Source organism: Hyperolius riggenbachi, chromosome 10 (genome assembly GCF_040937935.1).
Source record: "Hyperolius riggenbachi isolate aHypRig1 chromosome 10, aHypRig1.pri, whole genome shotgun sequence".
NCBI lineage: Eukaryota > Metazoa > Chordata > Amphibia > Anura > Hyperoliidae > Hyperolius > Hyperolius riggenbachi.
The window spans coordinates 229,195,054-229,215,289 of record NC_090655.1 but is presented as its reverse complement, the minus strand read 5'-3'; the positions used below and the strand labels follow the sequence as shown (position 1 = coordinate 229,215,289).

Here is a 20,236-nt window from a genome sequence, read left to right as displayed (position 1 = left end):
TATGCTTCAGCATTTGGTATTGGGACCGTTTTAAAAGTATGAGTGAGGCGGCAGGTCTGATAGTGACCACAAGATGGCGCTGCCGGTTTTGTTTTTTTTAACAACGTGCTGATCCAAATCTCAAATGGAACGCACATATAAGGAGGGGTGGAACGCACAAGCCGGAAGTTGTACAGGAAGAAGAGACATTGCTGGGACTTGCGGTAGTGGTTGCAGTAAGATTTTTTTTTTTGAGTAAGATTCATTTTTTTAATTGCGGTTGTGAGCTGCAGATATTTGTGCTGATAGTTTCGTGTTGGCTAGCTGAAAATGTCAGGAATTTAAGACCCACAAGTCTATTAATATGCCGATAAATTGAAGTGAGAGGTGTATGTAGGCAGCCATATTTATTTACTTTTTTTTTTTTTTTTTTTTTTTTAATAATACCAGTTGCCTGGCAGTCCTGCTGATCCTTCTGGCATCAGTAGTGTCTGAATCACACACCTGAAACAAGCATGCAGCTAATCCAGTCAGACTTCAGGCAAACAACTGGTCAGAGCACCTGAAATCCAGTGACCAAACCTCTCAGTTTACCTGGGACATGTCCCATAATCAGGCCCCCAGGCACAAAGATGTCCCAGCCAATGTCCTAGGTGGGCCACCGATGTCTCAAGTGGGTTGCAGGATCTATAGCTCCCAAATGTCCCGCTTTGGGAACCCTGTCCCTTTGTCCCTCTTTCTTCCTTATGTGTCCCTCTTTCAGGACTCATGTAGAGAAATATGTAAATATATGTATTTTTCTACTGAAAACTGTCCTTCATATACTCTAAATTGTATTTATATTCTTTAAATTGATATATTTCTTATTTTCAAGTGTTAATATGAAGGGAAATGAACCAGGATAGAAAGGACCAGTGTAGTTTGAAATATAAAACATATTTTTCTAATGAATTATTTACGGGGTGTGTCGGAAGGGGGGTTCTCTTTCTTCTCTCAAATGGGAGGTATGTGATATTCCAGCTGCCAGATTCCGTGGCCGTACAGTTGACTCCCGTGCTTGCCTCCTGGAAACAGTGGCCCTCCCACAGATTATAGATGTAGGGGGCGGGGTCAAGCGGCCACTCTAACTACAAGTCCCCAACTTAGCTGTTATTGGGCAGCATACCTAAATTAGTGATGTCGGACTTACACTGCTTAATTACATGTGGTGGGATTTTGCCTAATCTTATTTTGGGTGGACCTGTAAGGAGAAAAAAGGGAAGAGTTAAGAGGGCCCACCGATTCTGAGCAAGGGCATGCTTAACCTATCCTGTAAATGCTTGTCGTATTTGTTCTTGATGCCGCACTGCTGTCCGTATAAAGCATGGATGTATTATTTATTAGCGAATAGAGCTCATACCTATGCAGTAGCATGAAGCCGCTCATGTGTGAGCAGCTTGGTGATACTGTGTAAGAACGAACCATACTCCTGCATGCCTATAATGTCTCACAAAACTATTTGTGAAGCCAGTGTTCTCCCTAGAATTTTTTCCAGCCGGGTAACATGAAAAAATAGCTGGGTGGGGCGAGATGAGACAATGCAGGGCTGGCGCTTCGCTGCTTACAGCAGAGGAGGAGGTGAGCAGATAACAACCGGGTGCTCACCAAAACTAGCCACGTAGAGCACCTGGCTAAAAGAGCCTGGGGAGAACACTGTAAGCAATACTGAAAGCTTCCATGCAAAAGGGGCTCTGTGTATGCTCTGCTCCCCAGTGTACACTGTCCTGTGACCAGGCCGGCCTGCTGTCTGAGCCCTGTGTCCCCTGACACTTAATGCTTCACCCATGCTTTTCTGCATGGCACCTGTGCTTTTGTGAAGCCGCAGCCTAATGGCTATAGCCGTACCATACATGGATTTCGGGAATCAGATGTGTGCTATGGCAAAATGCAGCCTACCGTCAGGACCGCACCAGCATGAAATTCAGACGGCAAACCTATTGATTGTGAATAGGTAGTGGTTTCCAGTCCGCCTCGCATATGGGGAAATGCTGCGAAATTTGGGTCTAGTGTAAGCTTTAAAAGTCCTATATATTTTCCATGTATCTTAGGCAAGCAGCCACTAATTACTGAGCACCAGGCAGCTAGTGATGGACTTTGGACTGTATTGTGTGTCAGACAGACAGCTAGTTACTCTGAGTGACCCCCCCCTGTGCTGTGACTCCTCCCCCTCTGCAGCTCTGTGCTGATAGCTGAATTAGCCCCATCCCTCCCTTCTGTCCACTGCTGGAGAGGATAAGCTGAGGAAGGTATCACAGGTCTGTGGATTGCAGTGACAAGTCTGATGCTCAGCATGCGGCCCCAGAGCCATGTGTGGCCCTCCAGTACTTGCTGTGCGGCCCAGGAAGACCTTGCACTATAGTCCATGAATAAGGTAATGTTCAGCTGCTGTAGCATCATGATGGTTACATGCAATTCTAGGGCACAATCTTATCTATTCTGCAGTGCTCCCATTATTGATCCTCAGTCTCTCAAGCCGCATACACATGCCTGACTTAAAGGGGTTCTGTGGATAGTAAAAGGAAACAAAAACAGACACTGACCTGGGGCTTCTATCGGGCCCCTGTCCGGCGCCGTCCTCCTACAATCCTCCACTCTACGCCGCCGATCCCGGTCTGATTATTCCTCTAGTGAGACTGTGGCTATGCGACCTTGTCCGCGCACGTGCTCACTCCTGGATGCTTCTCTGGGAGCTTACTGCGCAGGTGCAGTACAAGAACAGTTCATACTCCTGGAGACGTGAGCGGGAGCGTGCACTCTTCGTCTTGTTAGATGAAGAATTGACCGGTGCCGGTGGCGGGGAACGGAGGGTCGTAGGAGGACGGCGCGGGGCATGACAGCTACAGGGGGCCGATAGAAGCCCCATGTAAGTGCCGTTTTTTTTAATTTTTTTTTTACTATCCACAGAACCCCTTTATGTCAGCTGAGGGGGCTGATGACGACTGCCTCAGCCATCAATTAGGCGTGTGTACGGCACCTGATGACCCCCGATGTCCAACCCGCAAGTGATCTACCAGTCAGATGTACCCAACCCCAGCACGCTGATTCCCCCCCCCCCCCCCACACAAATCTATTAGTCACGCTGCTCCCCTGCCTACCGTGTGACGTCACGCATGCGCAGCTCATTGTCCCTCTGTCTTCCCCCTGCCCCCTCCACATAGCAACACAGTGCATCGTCAGCTACACCGCTGACACGCGTGTGTGCAGCCCAGGCCAGTGATGTTGCCCAAGGGGATCCGGTGCTGATCCCTGACAGGGGACATAAGTAGACAGTGTGTTTTTGGCCTGACACACGTGTGTGTAGCAGGGCTGAGTGATGTCGCCCAAGGAGATCAGCCCCGATCTCCGACAGAGGACATGCGTTGAGCATGTATACGAGCCCTCAGACTAAAGCACGCCTCCTGTAAAGACACACCATTACAATATACACAGGCATAAACTGAAATATCATTATGAATGTGATTTATTTCAGTCATTAGATTCAAAAAGTAAATCGATTATATAGATTCATTACACACAGAAGGATGTGTTTTTGTTAACTTTTCTAATTTGGGCCTACAAGTCAGAAAAAAACACAATTTAGTATCTCAGAAAATTAGAATATTATAGAAGTCATCTGCAGTACACAAATGTTGGGGTATCTGCATACCCCACTCCTCATAGACAGAAACACGACTCTCTATGGAGGCAAAACTCCATCCGCGGGCCACCAGGATCATTAGAGAGCCTTGCCCAAAGACTCTTTACTGTTTTACGTTACTGTGTGTGCTTTCATTATATCAGTATTTACATCTTCAGTGGGCTTGTGGGTTTAGGCTGCTTTCACAGTGGGACGTTACAGGCACACGTTAGCGCAGCCTGTAACGCAGCCCAACTCACATTAATGAAAAATTAATGGGCTGTTCACAGTGCTCACGTTTCGTTACAGTGTAATGCTGCACGTTCAAAGAAAGTGCAGCATGCTGTGCGTTATATGTGGTTTTAGCTGCGTTAGACTGTTTGCACATGCTCAGTAAGGGGAGAGTCTGCTATTGTTCCTAGCCACATGGCTAATTAATATTCACTGCACTGTAGTGTTGTCCAGATCATGAACGATTCAGATCTTTGATCCGGATATTTTTTGTGAGTATAATCATCCGGATCATCACAATGAAGGATTCGGTTCACAGTGGATGTCTGGAAGAAACAGGAACTGCAGCTTCTGTGCACAAGCACAATCTTCCTGCTGCATCTCTCCCTTCCCCATTAGCACCCTCAATGTGCCTTCATTCTCCTGCACCTCTCACTCTGCTGCACCCCTGCTTCCTGCTTCCCTAGTAAAATGATTCAAAGATTTGGTTCAAAGATCCGGATCTTTTCAATGATCCGATTCGAATCATCCGAGTCATTGAAAAGATCTGGTGCTGGAGAGGCAGTGTGCAGCCATATTTAAAGTACAAGTCAGTGACTCACTGGCCTCCTCTCTTCACCCCCTGCCTTCCATCTGTCCTCCACCTGCTGCTGTGTACCCTAGCACTGAGGAGTGGCACCCTGAGGCAAAATGGCAGAGGGAGGCTAGGAGAGGGTTACACTGCATGGGGCTGAGCATTTCTACATTACTAACCAGTGGCAGCAGTTGGGGGAGGGTGACCGGGGAGGGGAGAATGCTTTGTTATAAACTGAGATTTTAAAGAGTTTATACAGTATTTGAAAGAAGAGAAGAGCTATTGAATGTAGTTTGATGTATCAGATTATTTATTTGTTAGTTTCAATTGGGTTAATGCACTAAACTGTGGTAATATTGTGTGTGCAGACAGCGCCACGGCCAATATTACCGTTACTACTGGCAGCGTGAACCTCGAGTTAGGCTAATAGCAGTACCTACGTGAAAAACAAAGCAGATCGAGAGCCCCAATAGTACAGTATGTCAAACCAATTGGTCAAAAGAATAAATTTATGAGAATACACTCACAAAGGTGGGTTACCTCTGGTAACCACTCAGTAGGCAGGTTGGGAGAACAAACCCGACCCCACCCGGGTCAAAAATGTCACTCTCCGTAGAAGTAGAAGAAAAGGGGGTAACACCCCTCCACCAAGGCGCCAGACAAGGACAAAATAGTTAAAAAAACATTTAAAAACGGGGAGGCAGTGGTGAACCTACCTCCCACAAATAGACACACAATCAATTATTCACTGAAAAATATCTTTATTCAAATAGACTCCAGAGTGATAGCAATGCATTTCACAGGTTACATCCCGCTTCATCAGGCAGCATATGGAGCGTGTAAAGATCCAGACCAGGTAAGAGCGCCTGAGTACCCATGTATTTGAGTAGCACAAAGGTTGCTAATATCAAGAGTCACACTAACCGGGAAACTTGCAGTAGATGATGCCACTAGTCGTAATGGTAATTCTGCTGGGGGCTGTCTGGGCACAGCAATATAACCGCAGCATAGTGCATCAACCTCAGTGTGCTAACAATGGCATTCTCTGTGTCTGGATTTAGTGTGAAGAGAAGATGGACATAAAAGTGAAAATGGAAGAAGATGAGACGTATGTGAGGGGTGATCAGCAGACTTTGGAGGAGGGTGACATGATGAAGACCATAAAAGAAGAAGGAGAGACATCTATGAAGGGTGATCCACAGTCTACAGAGAACAATGACATCATAGTGACTATAAAAGTGGAAAAAGAAGAGCTAGATGAGGTTGAAGAGATGAGAGTTATTAAAGCAGAAGACTCTTCTATAGATATCAGTGCAGGTAAGTGAAGTGATGAAGCAGAATTGTTGGACACCAATGCATCCATGAATGTAAGATGCCTGGAATGAGGTGGAGATACTGTACACCATATGAAAGGTTGATTTCCATTCCTCAGTATAACATCATAGCACTGACAAATGAGCGGGAGATACTGTACACCATATAAAAGGTTCATCTCCATTCCTCAGTATAACATCATGTTCCCAACAAATGAGGAGGAGATACTGTACACCATATGAAAGGCACATCTCCATTCCTTAGTATGCCATCTAAGTACCACCAAATGGGGAGGAGATGCTGTACACCATATGGAAGGCCCATCTCCATTTTTCAGTATAAGATTTTAGTATCAACAAATGAGGAGGAGATACTGTACACCATATGAAAGGTCCATTTTTATTCCTCAGTATAACATAATTGTACCAACAAATGAGGAGGAGATACTGTACACCATATGAAAGGCCCATCTTCATTCCTCAGTGTAACATCATCGTACCAACAAATGAGGAGGAAATACTGTACACCATATGAAAGGCCCATCTCCATTCCTCAGTATAACATCATAGTACCAACACATGAGGAGGAGATACTGTACACCATATGAAAGGCCCATCTCCAGTCCTCAGTATAACATCATAGTACCAACACATGAGGAGGAGATACTGTACACCATATGAAAGACCCATCCCTATTCCTCAGTATAACATCATAGTACCAACAAATGAGGAGGAGATACTGTACACCATATGAAAGGCCCATCTCCATTCCTCAGTATAACATCATAGTACCAACAAATGAGAGGAGGATATACTGTACACCATATGAAAGGTCCATCTCCATTCCTCAGTATAACATCATAGCACCAACAAATGAGATACTGTACACCATATGAAAGGCCTATCCTCATTCCTCATTATAGCATCATCGCACCAACAAATGAGATACTGTACACCATATGAAAGGCCCATCTCAATTCCTCAGTATAGCATCATCGCACCAACAAATGAGGAGGAGATACTGTACACCATATGAAAGGTCCATTTTTATTCCTCAGTTTAACCATCATTGTACCAACAAATGAGGAGGAGATACTGTACACCATATGAAAGGCCCATCTCCATTCCTAAGTATAACATCATAGCACCAACAAATGAGGAGGAGATACTGTACACCATATGAAAAGCCTATTTCTAGTCCTCAGTATAACATCATAGCACCAACAAATGAGGAGGAGATACTGTACACCATATGAAAGGTCCATCTCCATCCCTCAGTATAACATAATAGTACCAACAAATAAGGAGATACTGTACACCAGTGTTTCGCGGACCCCAGGGGGTACGCGAGACCCCAGCCGAGGGTACGCAGCCAGGAGGGGGACTCAGTGCAAAACGGGGGAACATGCCCACACATAGCGGCGGGGAGGGGGTCCACTCCCCCCTTCCTCACCTGGGCTCCCCCGTTAGCGCTTTCCCCCTCCGACACATTAACAGCGGCGGTAAAAGGAACGTGGACTTACTTCCGCGTTCCACGCCTGAGATTCTTCTCTGTTAGCGATGACGCTGCTTCCTGTTTATCAGGAAGTTGCGTCAGGCTCAAAGAAGATAGGACCTCCGGCGTGGAACGCAGAAGTTTGCGTTCCTTTTACCATGCCGCTGTAATGTGTCGGAGGGGGGAAAGCGCTGATGGGGGAGCCTAGGTGAGGGAGGGGGGAGTGGCCCCCCCTCCCCGCCGCTATGTGTGGGCATCACTCCCCTCTCATGCGTTGCGTCCCCCTCCTGGCTATACTTGGGGCACCCACACCTAGCTGTACTTGGGGGCACCTATACATATCTATACTGGAGGCACCCATGCCTGGCTATACTAGGGGCACCCATACCTAGCTGAACTGGGGGCACCTATACCTAGCTATACTTGGGGCTCCTATACTTAGCTATACTGAAGGCACCTATACCTGGGGGCACCTATATCTAGCTATACTGGGGCCACTAGGGCTGAGCTCTCGGATTCCGAATTTCGAGTTTGCCATCGGAATTTGGCAGTTCCGAGTACCGAATTCGCGTTTACATTGAAGTCAATAGTGCTAAATTCCGTGGTTAATTGTGAAGCCCCCTTACATGCTATCATCACCAAATTTGGCATGTATATTAAGCAGATGAGTAGGAACATGGTAAAAAAAAAATTGTGAAAACACCTTATAGTTTTTGAATTAAACGATTTTAAAGTTTCATAGGAAAAATGGTTTTTAAACTGTGTAAAATGACACTGCTGCAGTACAGGTTACTGCATTCCGAGTTCTGTATACATATTGTATACATTTCATGAAAACAGATAGCGTAGGGTCCCCCCTCCCAAGCCTCCTTAACCCCTTGTCCCCCATGCAGGCTGGGATAGCCAGGATGCAGAGTCCCAGCCACGTGGGGCTTCGCACCCTGAGCTATACCAGCCCGCATGGTCCATGGTATGGGGGGGCTCTGGAGGAGAGGGGCGGCCAACCTCCCCCTCTCCCCCAGAGCCCTTGTCTAATCCATGGACAAGGGGCTCTTCCCCACCTCCGGTGCCCCAGGAGGAGGTGGGGGCCTCCGACGTCCTGGGGGGTTCATGGTGCCATCCAGGGGTCCCCTTTAACAAGCAGATTCGGAAGCCGCCCCCTCCCCAGGAGAAATGAGTATAGGGGTACACAGTACCCCTTACCCATTTCAGCAGAGAGTTAAAAAAAGAAATAAAAACATGACAACGAAAAAAGTCCTTTATTGCTCTGGATCAACCAGGGATACTTACCTTGCAATAATCCCACACCAGTATCCTCAGGAGTGGTCCCACACCAGTATCCTCAGGAGTGGTCCCACGCCAGTATCCTCAGGAGTGGTCCCACGCCAGTATCCTCAGGAGTGGTCCCACGCCAGTATCCTCAGGAGTGGTCCCACGCCAGTATCCTCAGGAGTGGTCCCACGCACCCGCCCAACTCCCGGGGCTGAATGGCTATAGACAGCCTCTGCAATCTGTATTGCATAAGCTAGAAACACGAAAATTGATTGCTAAAACAAGAATTTTCAGCAAACAGTGTCATAAACAAAATGGCTGCTGGGAAATTCACGTTCCCCGGAGGCCACCTCAGAGAGTCAGACTGAGCGTTATTTCACATAAATAGGTGGGTCAAGGGGACCAGGGCACCTCCTGTTCTGGTCACCTGGACCCACCATCTATGTGAAAAATGGCTGGTTTCGCCACTCTAGTGTGGCCTCCAGCATTCCGGGTTTTCCCAGTGGCCATTTTGATTGCATCACGGTTTGCCGAAATTTCTTGTTTCAAAGGCAACATTTTTGTGTGCATAGCCTCTGCTATACAGATGCAGAGGCTGACTGTGACCATTCAGTGGAGGGAGTTCGTCGGTGTGGGAGGGTGGTGAGATGTCCTAAGAGGATACTGGCGTGGGACCACTTCTAAGGATACTGGCGTGGGATTTTCGCAAGGTAAGTATCCCTGGTTAATTTAGAACAATAAAGGACTTTTTTCGTTGTCGTGTTTTTATTTCTTTTTTTTAACTCTGCTGAAATGGGTAAGGGGTACCGTGTACCCCTATACTCTCCTGCGGTGGGGGCGGCTTCCGGGGTCCGCTTGTTAAAGGGGAACCCCGGATGGCACCATGAACCCCCCCCCCCAGGACGTCGGCGGCCCCCACCTCCTCCTGGGGCACCGGAGGTGGGGAAGAGCCCTGTCACAGGAGCCCTAGTCAGACCGCAAATGGCCTTCTAAACGGTGCTAGCGCACGGATCGTGCAAACTCTGGTCGCAGTCAATGCGCAGGAACCATTGGGAATTAGCCGCAGACAAACCAGAAGGCAGCCTGTGAGGTACGGTAATTACAAAATACACTCTAATTCAGGGTATAACTGCCACCACCTCGTTTACCATGGGCCCGAGGAGCACGCTGACTGCCTAGTCCTGCGAATAAAAACGGTTAAACACACTCTATTCTGTCTAGTTAACCACAATACGATAGTGTTGTGTGTGTTGTGACTGTGTGTGCTGAATAATAGGGTAGCTAGAACAACAACTGACGATAGCGTCGGTTTATTGAAAGCAATATAAATAATTCATATATATAGAAAATTATTAGAATCAACAATTATTAAAACAGTAATAGCCAGTATGAAAAATAAAAGAAGGGAGAAAAAATACTTAGTTCCTGTGGAAATATGTCTGTTCTGGGAAAACTTGTAAAGCTCCTTTGGTTCAGTTTCAGCAAAGTTCTTTGTTCCAGAGCTAAATTCAAAGTTCAGCAAGATGGCCACTCAAGATGGCCACTAGCCATGTGTCCTTTGTTTCAGTTAGACAAGATGGCCGCCAGCCATGTGTCTTCTGGCTGGCAATGTGCTTTCAGGAAGGTGGAATTGGAGGACTGAAGCCCGCCTGCTGGCTCTGTGCTTTTGATAAAGCTGGTTTGGGGGTGTGGCAATGCCGGCCCCCTCTGAGTTACCAACAAATGACAGTTCATTCCCTCTGAGAGATTTTAGGGCTAAACTTATGAAATGCTGTAACTCCTGAATCATACACGTTATATTTAGGGGGGTAAGAGATTCATATTTGTTGGAAAATACAGATTAATTACCCCCCTGTATACTGTATACATCTGTATACAGCTAACTTACCCCCTGATCCCCCTCTGATCACCTGTCTATCACCTGTCCATCACCCCTCAGCACCCCCACCCATCAGAGCAGACCCTAACTGCCCCGCGGGGGTAACCGATCACCTGCCCAGGCCCTCGATTGCCCTCATACCCCCCTTCTGATTACATCCCCTGCTCTTTGTTTACATCTGTCCTCCCCAGCGATCACTAACTGATCTTTGATCAGTAACCCCCTGTGTCTGCCTCTCATCAGATCAGGACTCAGTCTGCCCCGTGCGGGCTCCTGATCAACCCCCACCCCCTCAAATCGCCCTCAGACCCCCCCCCTAATCACCGTCCAAGTGCATTGTATTTGACTGTGCTGCGCTTGTATTTGATTGTGCTGCGCTTGTATTTGATTGTGCTGCGCTTGTATTTGATTGTCCCGTGATCTGCTTCGATTGTCCCGTGATTGTTTGATTGCCTGAGACCCCACTTCCCACCACACCCAACCCCCCCCTCCCCCCCCCACCACACCCAACCCCCCCCCCCACCACCACCTCCAACCACCACCTTCCGAGTGCATCAGATTTGCTTGTGCTGTGATTGGAGTCGATTGTGCTGTAATTGTATTTGATTGTCCCGTGATCGACTTCGATTGCCCCGTGATTGTTTGATTGCCTGAGACCCCACTTCCCGCCACACCCAATCCCACCCTCCCCCCCATCACCTTCCGAGTGCATCAGATTTGATTGGGCTGTGATTGGATTCGATTGTGCTGTAATTGTATTTGATTGTCCCGTGATCGGCTTCGATTGCCCCGTGATTGTTTGATTGCCTGAGACCCCACTTCCCGCCACACCCAATCCCACCCTCCCCCCATCACCTTCCGAGTGCATCAGATTTGATTGGGCTGTGATTGGAGTCGATTGTGCTGTAATTGTATTTGATTGTCCCGTGATCGGCTTCGATTGCCCCGTGATTGTTTGATTGCCTGAGACCCCACTTCCCGCCACACCCAATCCCACCCTCCCCCCATCACCTTCCGAGTGCATCAGATTTGATTGTGCTGTGATTGGAGTCGATTGTGCTGTAATTGTATTTGATTGTCCCGTGATTGTTTGATTGCCTCTGAGACCCCACTTCCCACCAACCCCAATACCTCTCAAATACTCCCTTTTTGCTAGGTAGGTGCTCTTTTTTTCTGGGTAGTCTCGGAGGAAAACCACATAAATTTAGCAATCCAAAATGGCAAGAAGGGGGCTTTCCGATGACGAGGTATACAGGTACATGGACCAGTCGGATGAGTTCTTTTGGGAAGAATCATCCGTCGAATCTTCCGGGTCCGAATTTGAACCTGTAGAAAGCAGTGGTTCCCTGACCGAAAGTGATGACGAGGCTATGGTCCCGGCTAGAGCCAGGCGTACCAGACCCCAAGTCGTTAGACCGCAGGTGGTGCAGGATCCGCCTCAAGGGCAGCAGGGTGGTGCTAGCGCTGTTGATAGTTTTCTTGGTGAGGCAGGCACCAGCAGCGCAGCATCTCCTGGACTTAGTGCCAGTGCTTCCGTAGACCCTGGCGAAGTGGTGAGCGTCAGCATGGAAGTTGAAGCTCGGAATGCAGTAACCTGTACTGCAGCAGTGTCATTTTACATAGTTTAAAAACCATTTTCCTATGAAACTTTGAAATCTATTTGCTCAAAAACTATAAGGTCTTTTCACAAAATGTTTCATCTGCTTATTATACATGCCAAATTTGGTGATGATAGCATGTACAGGGGCTTTACAATTAACCGCAGAAGTTGGCACTATTGACTTCAATAGAAATGCACTCAGAACACAAAAATTCGGAACACGAAATTTGGTTTTCGCATGCGGTACACGAAATTTCGACGAAATTGGAATTCAGCTGTTCCGATCAGCCCTAGGGGGCACCTATACCTTGCTATACTGAGGGCACCTATACTGGGGCCACCTATACCTTGCTATACTGAGGGCACCTATACCTAGTTGTACTGGGGGCACCTATTCCTAGCTATACTGGGGCCACCTATGCCTAGCTATACTGAGGGCACCTATCCCGGGGGACACTTATACCTAGCTATACTGGGGCCACCTATACCTAGCTATACTGAGGGCACCTATACTGGGGGGGGGGGGCACCCATACCTAGCTATACTGGAGGCACACATGCCTGGCTATACTGGGGGCACCCATACCTAGCTGTACTGGGTTCACCTATACCTAGCAATACTGGGGTCACCCATGGCTGGCTATACTGGGGGGCACCCATACCTAGATGTACTGGGGCACCCATGCCTGGCTATACTGGGGGCACCCATGCCTAGCTATACTGAGGACACCTATACCTAGATATACTGTGGGCACCCATGCCTGGCTATACTGGGGGCACCTATAACTAGCTATATTGCGGCCACCTATACCTAGCTATACTGAGGGCACCTATACCTCGCTATCTATCTATACTGGGGGCACCAATACCTGGGGTGTATACACACACACACACACACACACACACACACACACACACACACACACACACACACACGCGGTACTTGGTAGGAGGTACTTGGCTCAAACTGAATTGCGATAAGGGGTACTTGGCTCAAAAAAGTTGAGAAACACTGCTGTACACCATATGAAAGGTCCATCTCCATTCCTCAATATAACATCATAGCACCAACAAATGAGGAGGAGATACTGTACACCATATGAAAGGCCCCTCTCCATTCCTCAATATAACATCATAGCACCAACAAATGAGGAGGAGATACTGTACACCATATGAAAGGCCCCTCTCCATTCCTCAATATAACATCATAGTACCAACAAATGAGGAGGAGATACTGTACACCATATGAAAGGTCCATCTCCATTCCTCAGTATAACATCATAGTACCAACAAATGAGGAGGAGATACTGTACACCATATGAAAGGCCCATCTCCATTCCTCAGTATAACATCATAGTGCCAACAAATGAGGAGGAGATACTGTACACCATATGAAAGGCCCATCTCCATTCCTCATTATAATAACATCATAGTACCAACAAATGAGGAGGAGATACTGCGCACCATATGAAAGATCCATCTCCATTCCTCAGCATAACATCATAGTGCCAACAAATGAGGAGGAGATACTGTACACCATATGAAAGGCCCCTCTCCATTCCTCAATATAACATCATAGTACCAACAAATGAGGAGGAGATACTGTACACCATATGAAAGGTCCATCTCCATTCCTCAGTATAACATCATAGTACCAACAAATGAGGAGGAGATACTGTACACCATATGAAAGGTCCATCTCCATTCCTCAGTATAACATCATAGTGCCAACAAATGAGGAGGAGATACTGTACTCCATCAGCGCTGCGTAATATGTTGGCGCTTTATAAATACAATAAATAAATAAATATGAAAGGCCCATCTCCATTCCTCAGTATAACATCATATTACCAACAAATGAGGAGGAGATACTGTACACCATATGAAAGGCCCATCTCCATTCCTCAGTATAACATCATAGTACCAACAAATGAGGAGGAGATACTGTACACCATATGAAAGGTCCATCTCCATTCCTCAGTATAACATCATAGTACCAACAAATGAGGAGGAGATACTGCACACCATATGAAATGTCCATCTCCATTCCTCAGTATAACATCATATTACCAACAAATGAGGAGGAGATACTGTACACCATATGAAAGGCCCATCTCCATTCCTCAGTATAACATCATAGTACCAACAAATGAGGAGGAGATACTGTACACCATATGAAAGGCCCATCTCCATTCCTCAGCATAACATCATCATACCAACAAATGAGGAGGAGATACTGTACATCATATTAAAACTCGCTCTCTTTTTCTACCTGAGTTTGAGAGAAACAAACACATAAGGTGGTAGAACAGGTGTACTGGATTTATTGCTAATATTTTCTCTCCCAGTAGATGGACAACATTTCGGGAACATGTCAGAGGGACACCTTCTGGTACATCCACATTATAATGGAGAAGATAATGGCGTCACACAGACTCCTCCAGGAATGAATATGCTTGGCCCAGCAGAGAGATCAATATATCCTGCTGATCCCGAGGAATCTACTGGTAGATCACCTCCTGTTACTCCAAATATCCATCCAAGACTTCCCAGTGCTGACAGGTCACATGACTGGTGTAATGCTCAGGCTCCTCCCAGTAACTCTCATACTGTAAGAGACGGAGGTGATCAGATATTTCCATGTTCATTTTGCAAAAAATGTTTTACAACTTGTAATGACTTCCTTGCACACCAGAAAAGTCACAAAGGTGAGCGTCCTTTTTCATGTTCAGAGTGTGGGAAAAATTTTGCTCTGAAAGAAACCTTTCTTAGACACCTGAGAATTCACACAGGGGAGCGTCCTTTTTCTTGCTCAGAGTGTGGGAAAAGTTTTGCTCAGAAAGGAAACTTTCTTAGGCACCAGAGAGTTCACACCGGGGAGCGTCCTTTTTCATGTTCAGAGTGTGGGAAAGGTTTTGCTGTGAGAAATGAGCTTCTGAAACACCAGATAAGGCACACAGGAGTGTACCCTTATCTTTGTTCAGAGTGTGGGAAAGGTTTCATTCAGAAAGGAGATCTTGTTACTCACCAGAGAATTCATACAGGGGAATTCACCTGTTCATGTCCAGTCTGTGGAAAATCTTTCAGGTATAAAAGAACATTAGTTAAACACCAGAAATGCCATATTGATCAGTACCCATTTTTAGGTTCAGAGGGTGGGAACATTATGCAGAAAAAAGACTTAGTTACTCACCAGACAAGTTGCACAGACGAGCCCACTTTATCATGTGCAGAGTGTGGGAAAACCTTTATTCTAAAAGCAAACCTTCTTGTTCACCAGAAAACTCATACAAATGAGCGCCCTTTCCCCTGTTCTGAGTGTGAGAAACGTTTCATTCGAAGGGCAGACCTTCTTAAACATCAGACTAAACATACAGGGGAGTACCGATTTCATTGTGAAGAGTGTGGGAAGGGATTTACATGTAATGCTGATCTTATTAAACACTCAAGACTCCACACAGGGGAACGGCCATATTCATGCTCAGAGTGTGGGAAAAGATTTGCTCAGAAAACAAATTTAGTTACACACCGGAAAAGTCACACAGGAGTGCGTCCTTTTTCATGCTCTGAGTGTGGGAAAAATTTTGCTGTGAAAAGAGATCTTCTTCAGCATCAGGTAACACACAGTGGAGTGTACCCTTATGTTTGCTCAGTGTGTGAGAAAGGATTTACAAGTAATTCTGATCTTGATAAACATTCCAGAGTTCACACAGGTGAGCGGCCATTTTCATGTTCAGAGTGTGGGAAAGATTTTGCACACAAAGGAAATTTAGTTACACACCAGAGAAGTCACACAGGGGAGCGTCCTTTTTCATGCTCAGAGTGTGAGAAAAGGTTTGCGCTAAAGGAGGATCTGCTTGATCACAAGATAAGGCACACAGGGGTGTACCCCTATCTTTGCTCAGAGTGTGGGAAAGGTTTTACTAATAAGAGAGGTTTTGTTAGACACCAGAAAAGTCACACAGGTGAACATCCTTTTTCATGTTCTGAGTGTGGAAAAAGTTTTACTGTGAAAGCAAACCTTCTTAGGCACCAGGTAAGGCACTCAGGAGAATGACCTTTTTCATGCTCAGAATGTGGGAAAGCTTCCATTTACAATTGTTTCAATCATATACAGAAACCTCACACACATGACCCACACAGTAATTTCCATGTTCAGTACGCGGAATCGTTTTGTTTATAAAATGTCTCCGTTAAGCACCAGAAAACTCGAACACATGAACAGTCATGTTCAGAGTGTGGGAAATATTTCACATAAAAAGAGGATCTTCATAGACACAAAGTAATCCACAGAGCTGAGCGTCTTTTCTCATGTTCAGTGTTCATGTGGCAGAAGTTTCCATCATAGTTAAGATCTTTCCTGTGCACCAGAAATCGTCACACTATAAAGCACCCATATTATGTTTAGAGTTCGGGAAAGGTTTGACAGTATTAGTAAACAGTCTTATACACCAGAGCGCTCACACAGTAGAGTCCCTTTATTATTATGATTGATTGCACACTGCTGGAATCTAGTGAGGAGAGGAAACAAACTGCAATGCAGTGGCAATCACATCAGTGCCATGAAACTGGAATTCTGTGCAACACTTTGCTTCCATACACTATTAATATACATTAATCATGCAGATTCTTAAAATGTGCCTTTTTCAGCTTTGGGTTTAGTTGGTCCATTAAGTGTGTTGGATATGTGGTTCACTGGTTACTAGTGCAATATATTGACTATATTGATTGTATCTCCATTACATATATTTTTATTGATTTTCGTATATAGGGCAACCATCTTCTGTGGCTCTGATAATGCTTGTAATCCCATTATTGGTCACGTAAAAGTGGCTATACATGTGGAGATCGACCTGATCGACCATCCGATTCGATTATTATTATCAAACATGAGAATTGGTGCCGCAACAAGCATGCTGTTTAAGCTATTAGACTGTTTTCGGGCTGAAATCAGTTGAATGTTTTGATTGGGCATGCTGGGAAATCTTTTGCCGATGTGGTTGATTGGGTGCGCAAGGGTAACAGTGTGCAACATTGCAACCAATGCCACTGTCCCCCAAATGTTATATGTGCCCCCGGTGCCTGTATATCAGGCTGACGGCATATATCAGCTGATGGCATGAGTCAGCCTGATCTTTTTCTGCATATTCGGGCCCCATGTGGCTTCTGCATACAGCACTGGCACCTGTGATGTCACACTTGCGCCACATGCTATGCGTGGCAGTCATGTACGACAAACATGGGGAAAAAGTGGGAATGATGAAGGGAATATAATAGGAGGATCTAAGTGCAAACTTTTTTTATTATGAATTGAACGCTCTTCCGATGCAGCCCCACTGTGCCATTCTCTCCACTGGTTACCCATTACCCAGAGGATCCAGTTCAAACTCCTGACTCTAACATACAAAGCCCTCCACGAGTTGTCTCCTCCATACATCTCCTCACTAATCTCAAGATATTGTCCCTCCCGCAACCTTCGCTCCTCCCAAGAAATTATCCTGGCCTCTAAGCTGATCACCTCCTCTCATGCTCGCATCCAGGACTTTACATGAGCATCACCCCTTATCTGGAACTCTTCCACAGCCTGTACGTCATGCTCCAAACCTGGACATCTTCAAACGCACTCTTAAAACACATCTTTTCAGACAAGCTTATAACATTCTATAGCCCTTATTTACTTCTCTGTCACAATGTAATCAGAGGCAAAGAATCACTGCCTCATCCATCCTCCACCCCCTTACCTATTGTGTCCCCCACAACCCATTAGATTGTAAGCCCGCAAGGGCAGGGTCATCCTCCTAATGTTTACTGCTTTGTAACAATATTTGTGCTGCTTGGAACTCTGCTGTACATTTGTTAGTTGTATCTATGTTCCCCTTGTCATCTTATTGTGCTTTGTAAAGCGCTGCGGAATATGTTGGTGCTATATAAATAAATTAAAAAAAATAATAATAATTGTACATAAAATTTGGCTAAAACAAAGGAGACAATATTCAGGTATACTGCATTATTGGTCAAAGCCACATTTTAGACATTTTAACCACTATTAAGTGTAAGGTCAGTCTGTTAGATTTTCCTTGAGTACTGTGTGTAGAAGGCTGATAATGACTAGAGAGTCCTGCAGTGATGAACTGGGATGGGGGAGAAGTTATTTGTTACTATAGAACTCTAACAAGATGGAGTTCAGCCCAGAGGGTCTTGTGGTATCTGAGAGGCATTTTTATATCATATACCCTCACAGAATAGAGCAGCTTATTCCTTGCTTGGTGTACTGGATGTTTCTATATCCTCTTTGTTGTCATTATAGTAATCTGTGTGTGTTTTTCCTTCTGTATAATTTTGCTTTGTTGCTGTACTGTTGTAGAAAGATGAAATAATAATAAAAGATGAGACGTGTGTTTTCCTTTTGTGTCATTGCTCAGTGTGATGGTGTCACCCTCAGCCTCTCCTGCACACATATCCCCTCCTGATCACACACAGATTCCAGAGGCCTGCAATGACTTTAGCATGGTACTCATCCCTATCAGTCACTGCCACAGTCACACATGGAGGTACTGGGTTACACACGTTACTATACAAACACACCTCCCTTGCCTTCTGGTTACAGAGTAATGACACTTTTAGAAGGGTGGTCTCATGGACAGGGCCAGTGTGATGGCTTTGTGACTATCCCAAGCAGAGCATTCCTCCGGGGAAGCTAAGTACAGAGCCTATGTGGGTATCCTCTGGGCAATGCTTGTGGGGTGGCAAGTCCTAGCATCACTCACAGGGACACATTGTAGAATGTGACAAGAGGGAGGAGACTGTACTAGGTGCAAAACCCCCAAAGAGCAAGAACCAAAGTACCATAGGAGAGATTTCATGACCAATATTTGAACTTTGATTATGATAGCGGCTGCAACATTTCTATTCTAAATACAAAGTTCAGGTCGAGGTTTTTAGTGTCTCAGGTGAATGATCACAGTTTTAAGTGTTTTTGTTAAAAGCAGCACCAGAACAAGTTCTGTTGACGCAGTCATTGGTGGTAGGCATGGGCTCCCCCTAGGCGTGAAGTCCAAGTGGCCATGGGTCTGGACCAGAGTACCCCACAAGTGATGTAGGGCCACCACCCCTAGTGGGTGACAAACTACTTTGCTTCCTGGTGGCGACCAGGTCATGACCCTTGTGATTGCTCCATGGGTGACTGAGGAGAAGAGGAAGAATTGCAATGCGGAGTTAATTTGAAAATGCCAAGGTTCAGAGCAGGCAGAAAACAGATCATCCCTAACAGTGAGAAGAAAAGTAGCACACCCTAGCAGTGTGGTACTAAGCGGGGTAGGTGGATACCTCTAGCATAATTACACTTGACATGCAGAGATCATGCAGGCAGAGAGTGGGGCATGGATGCATCAGGAACAGGTGACATTCACTCACAAGCCACACCGCTGCACCCCACCCTATGACAACTAAACTGAGCAGCTGTCATTCAGTAGGTGCCACTACCATTCCCATAGTGGTCCTTTAAGCTCCTGACACCACCTGCAGGTGAGCCAAAGAAATGCGGCATTTATCCCTAGGCTGGAGAAGGACTGGTACTGTCCCAGGCCACAGATCTATAGGAAAGAAATCCAACTAAACTGGCCTTTCATTCCCTATGAACCCTGTGATATTTGTTGTAGCACCCCCATTACTAGGCCTGAACAAGAACACCTCTAGCCATTTTTTCACTCCAGGTGAGAAAACCTGTGGCGTCCCATGGCGCCTCCCCATGAAAATAATCATAATGCGGCAACGTTTCACCAGGAAATGACCGTAGAGCGGCAATGTTTAACCAGAAAATAATTGTAATGTGGCAGCATTTCACTGGAAATTACATGTAAGAAAGAAAATACATGTAAGGAGGAAGGCACACAGGAGGACATAGGGAGGCACAGGGGGACAGAAAGAAGCATGAGGGTCAGAAGAAGTCACAAAGGAGGAGTCACACAAGGGGACAGAATGAGGCACAATGAGGATAATAGGAGGCACAATGGCGAGCAGAATTAGACACAAAGGAGAACAGAAGGAGGCTCAGGAGGACAGGAAGAGGTACACAGTGGGGCAGTGGGAGGTACAGGGAGACAGAAGAAGGCAGGAGGGCCAGAAGGAGGCACAAAAGAGGACAGAAGGAGGCACAGGGGGACTGAAGGAGGCTAAACATGAGGCAGAAGGAGGAACAAAGTGGGGCAGAGGGCGGCACAGTAGGGACAGATTGAGGCGC

The 20,236-nt window shown here is 46.1% G+C and overlaps 1 protein-coding gene across 1 annotated transcript; it reads left to right on the top strand.

The window, feature by feature from the left end:
* The first annotated feature begins 162 nt into the window (after positions 1-162).
* Positions 163-18,400, top strand: LOC137536399 (zinc finger protein 271-like). Its single transcript, XM_068258586.1, has 3 exons — positions 163-215; positions 5,501-5,756; positions 14,346-18,400. The coding sequence occupies exons 2-3, from the start codon at positions 5,513-5,515 to the stop codon at positions 16,052-16,054; spliced, it is 1,953 nt and encodes a 650-aa protein (XP_068114687.1). The 5' UTR covers positions 163-215; positions 5,501-5,512; the 3' UTR covers positions 16,055-18,400.
* Positions 18,401-20,236: the final 1,836 nt, after the last annotated feature.

Coding starts and splice junctions, on each gene's coding strand:
- LOC137536399 (XM_068258586.1), top strand. CDS start 5,513: ATGGACATAAAAGTGAAAATGGAAGAAGATGAGACGTATGTGAGGGGT. Junction 5,757..14,345: donor TTCTATAGATATCAGTGCAG/GTAAGTGAAGTG, acceptor TTTCTCTCCCAG/TAGATGGACAACATTTCGGG.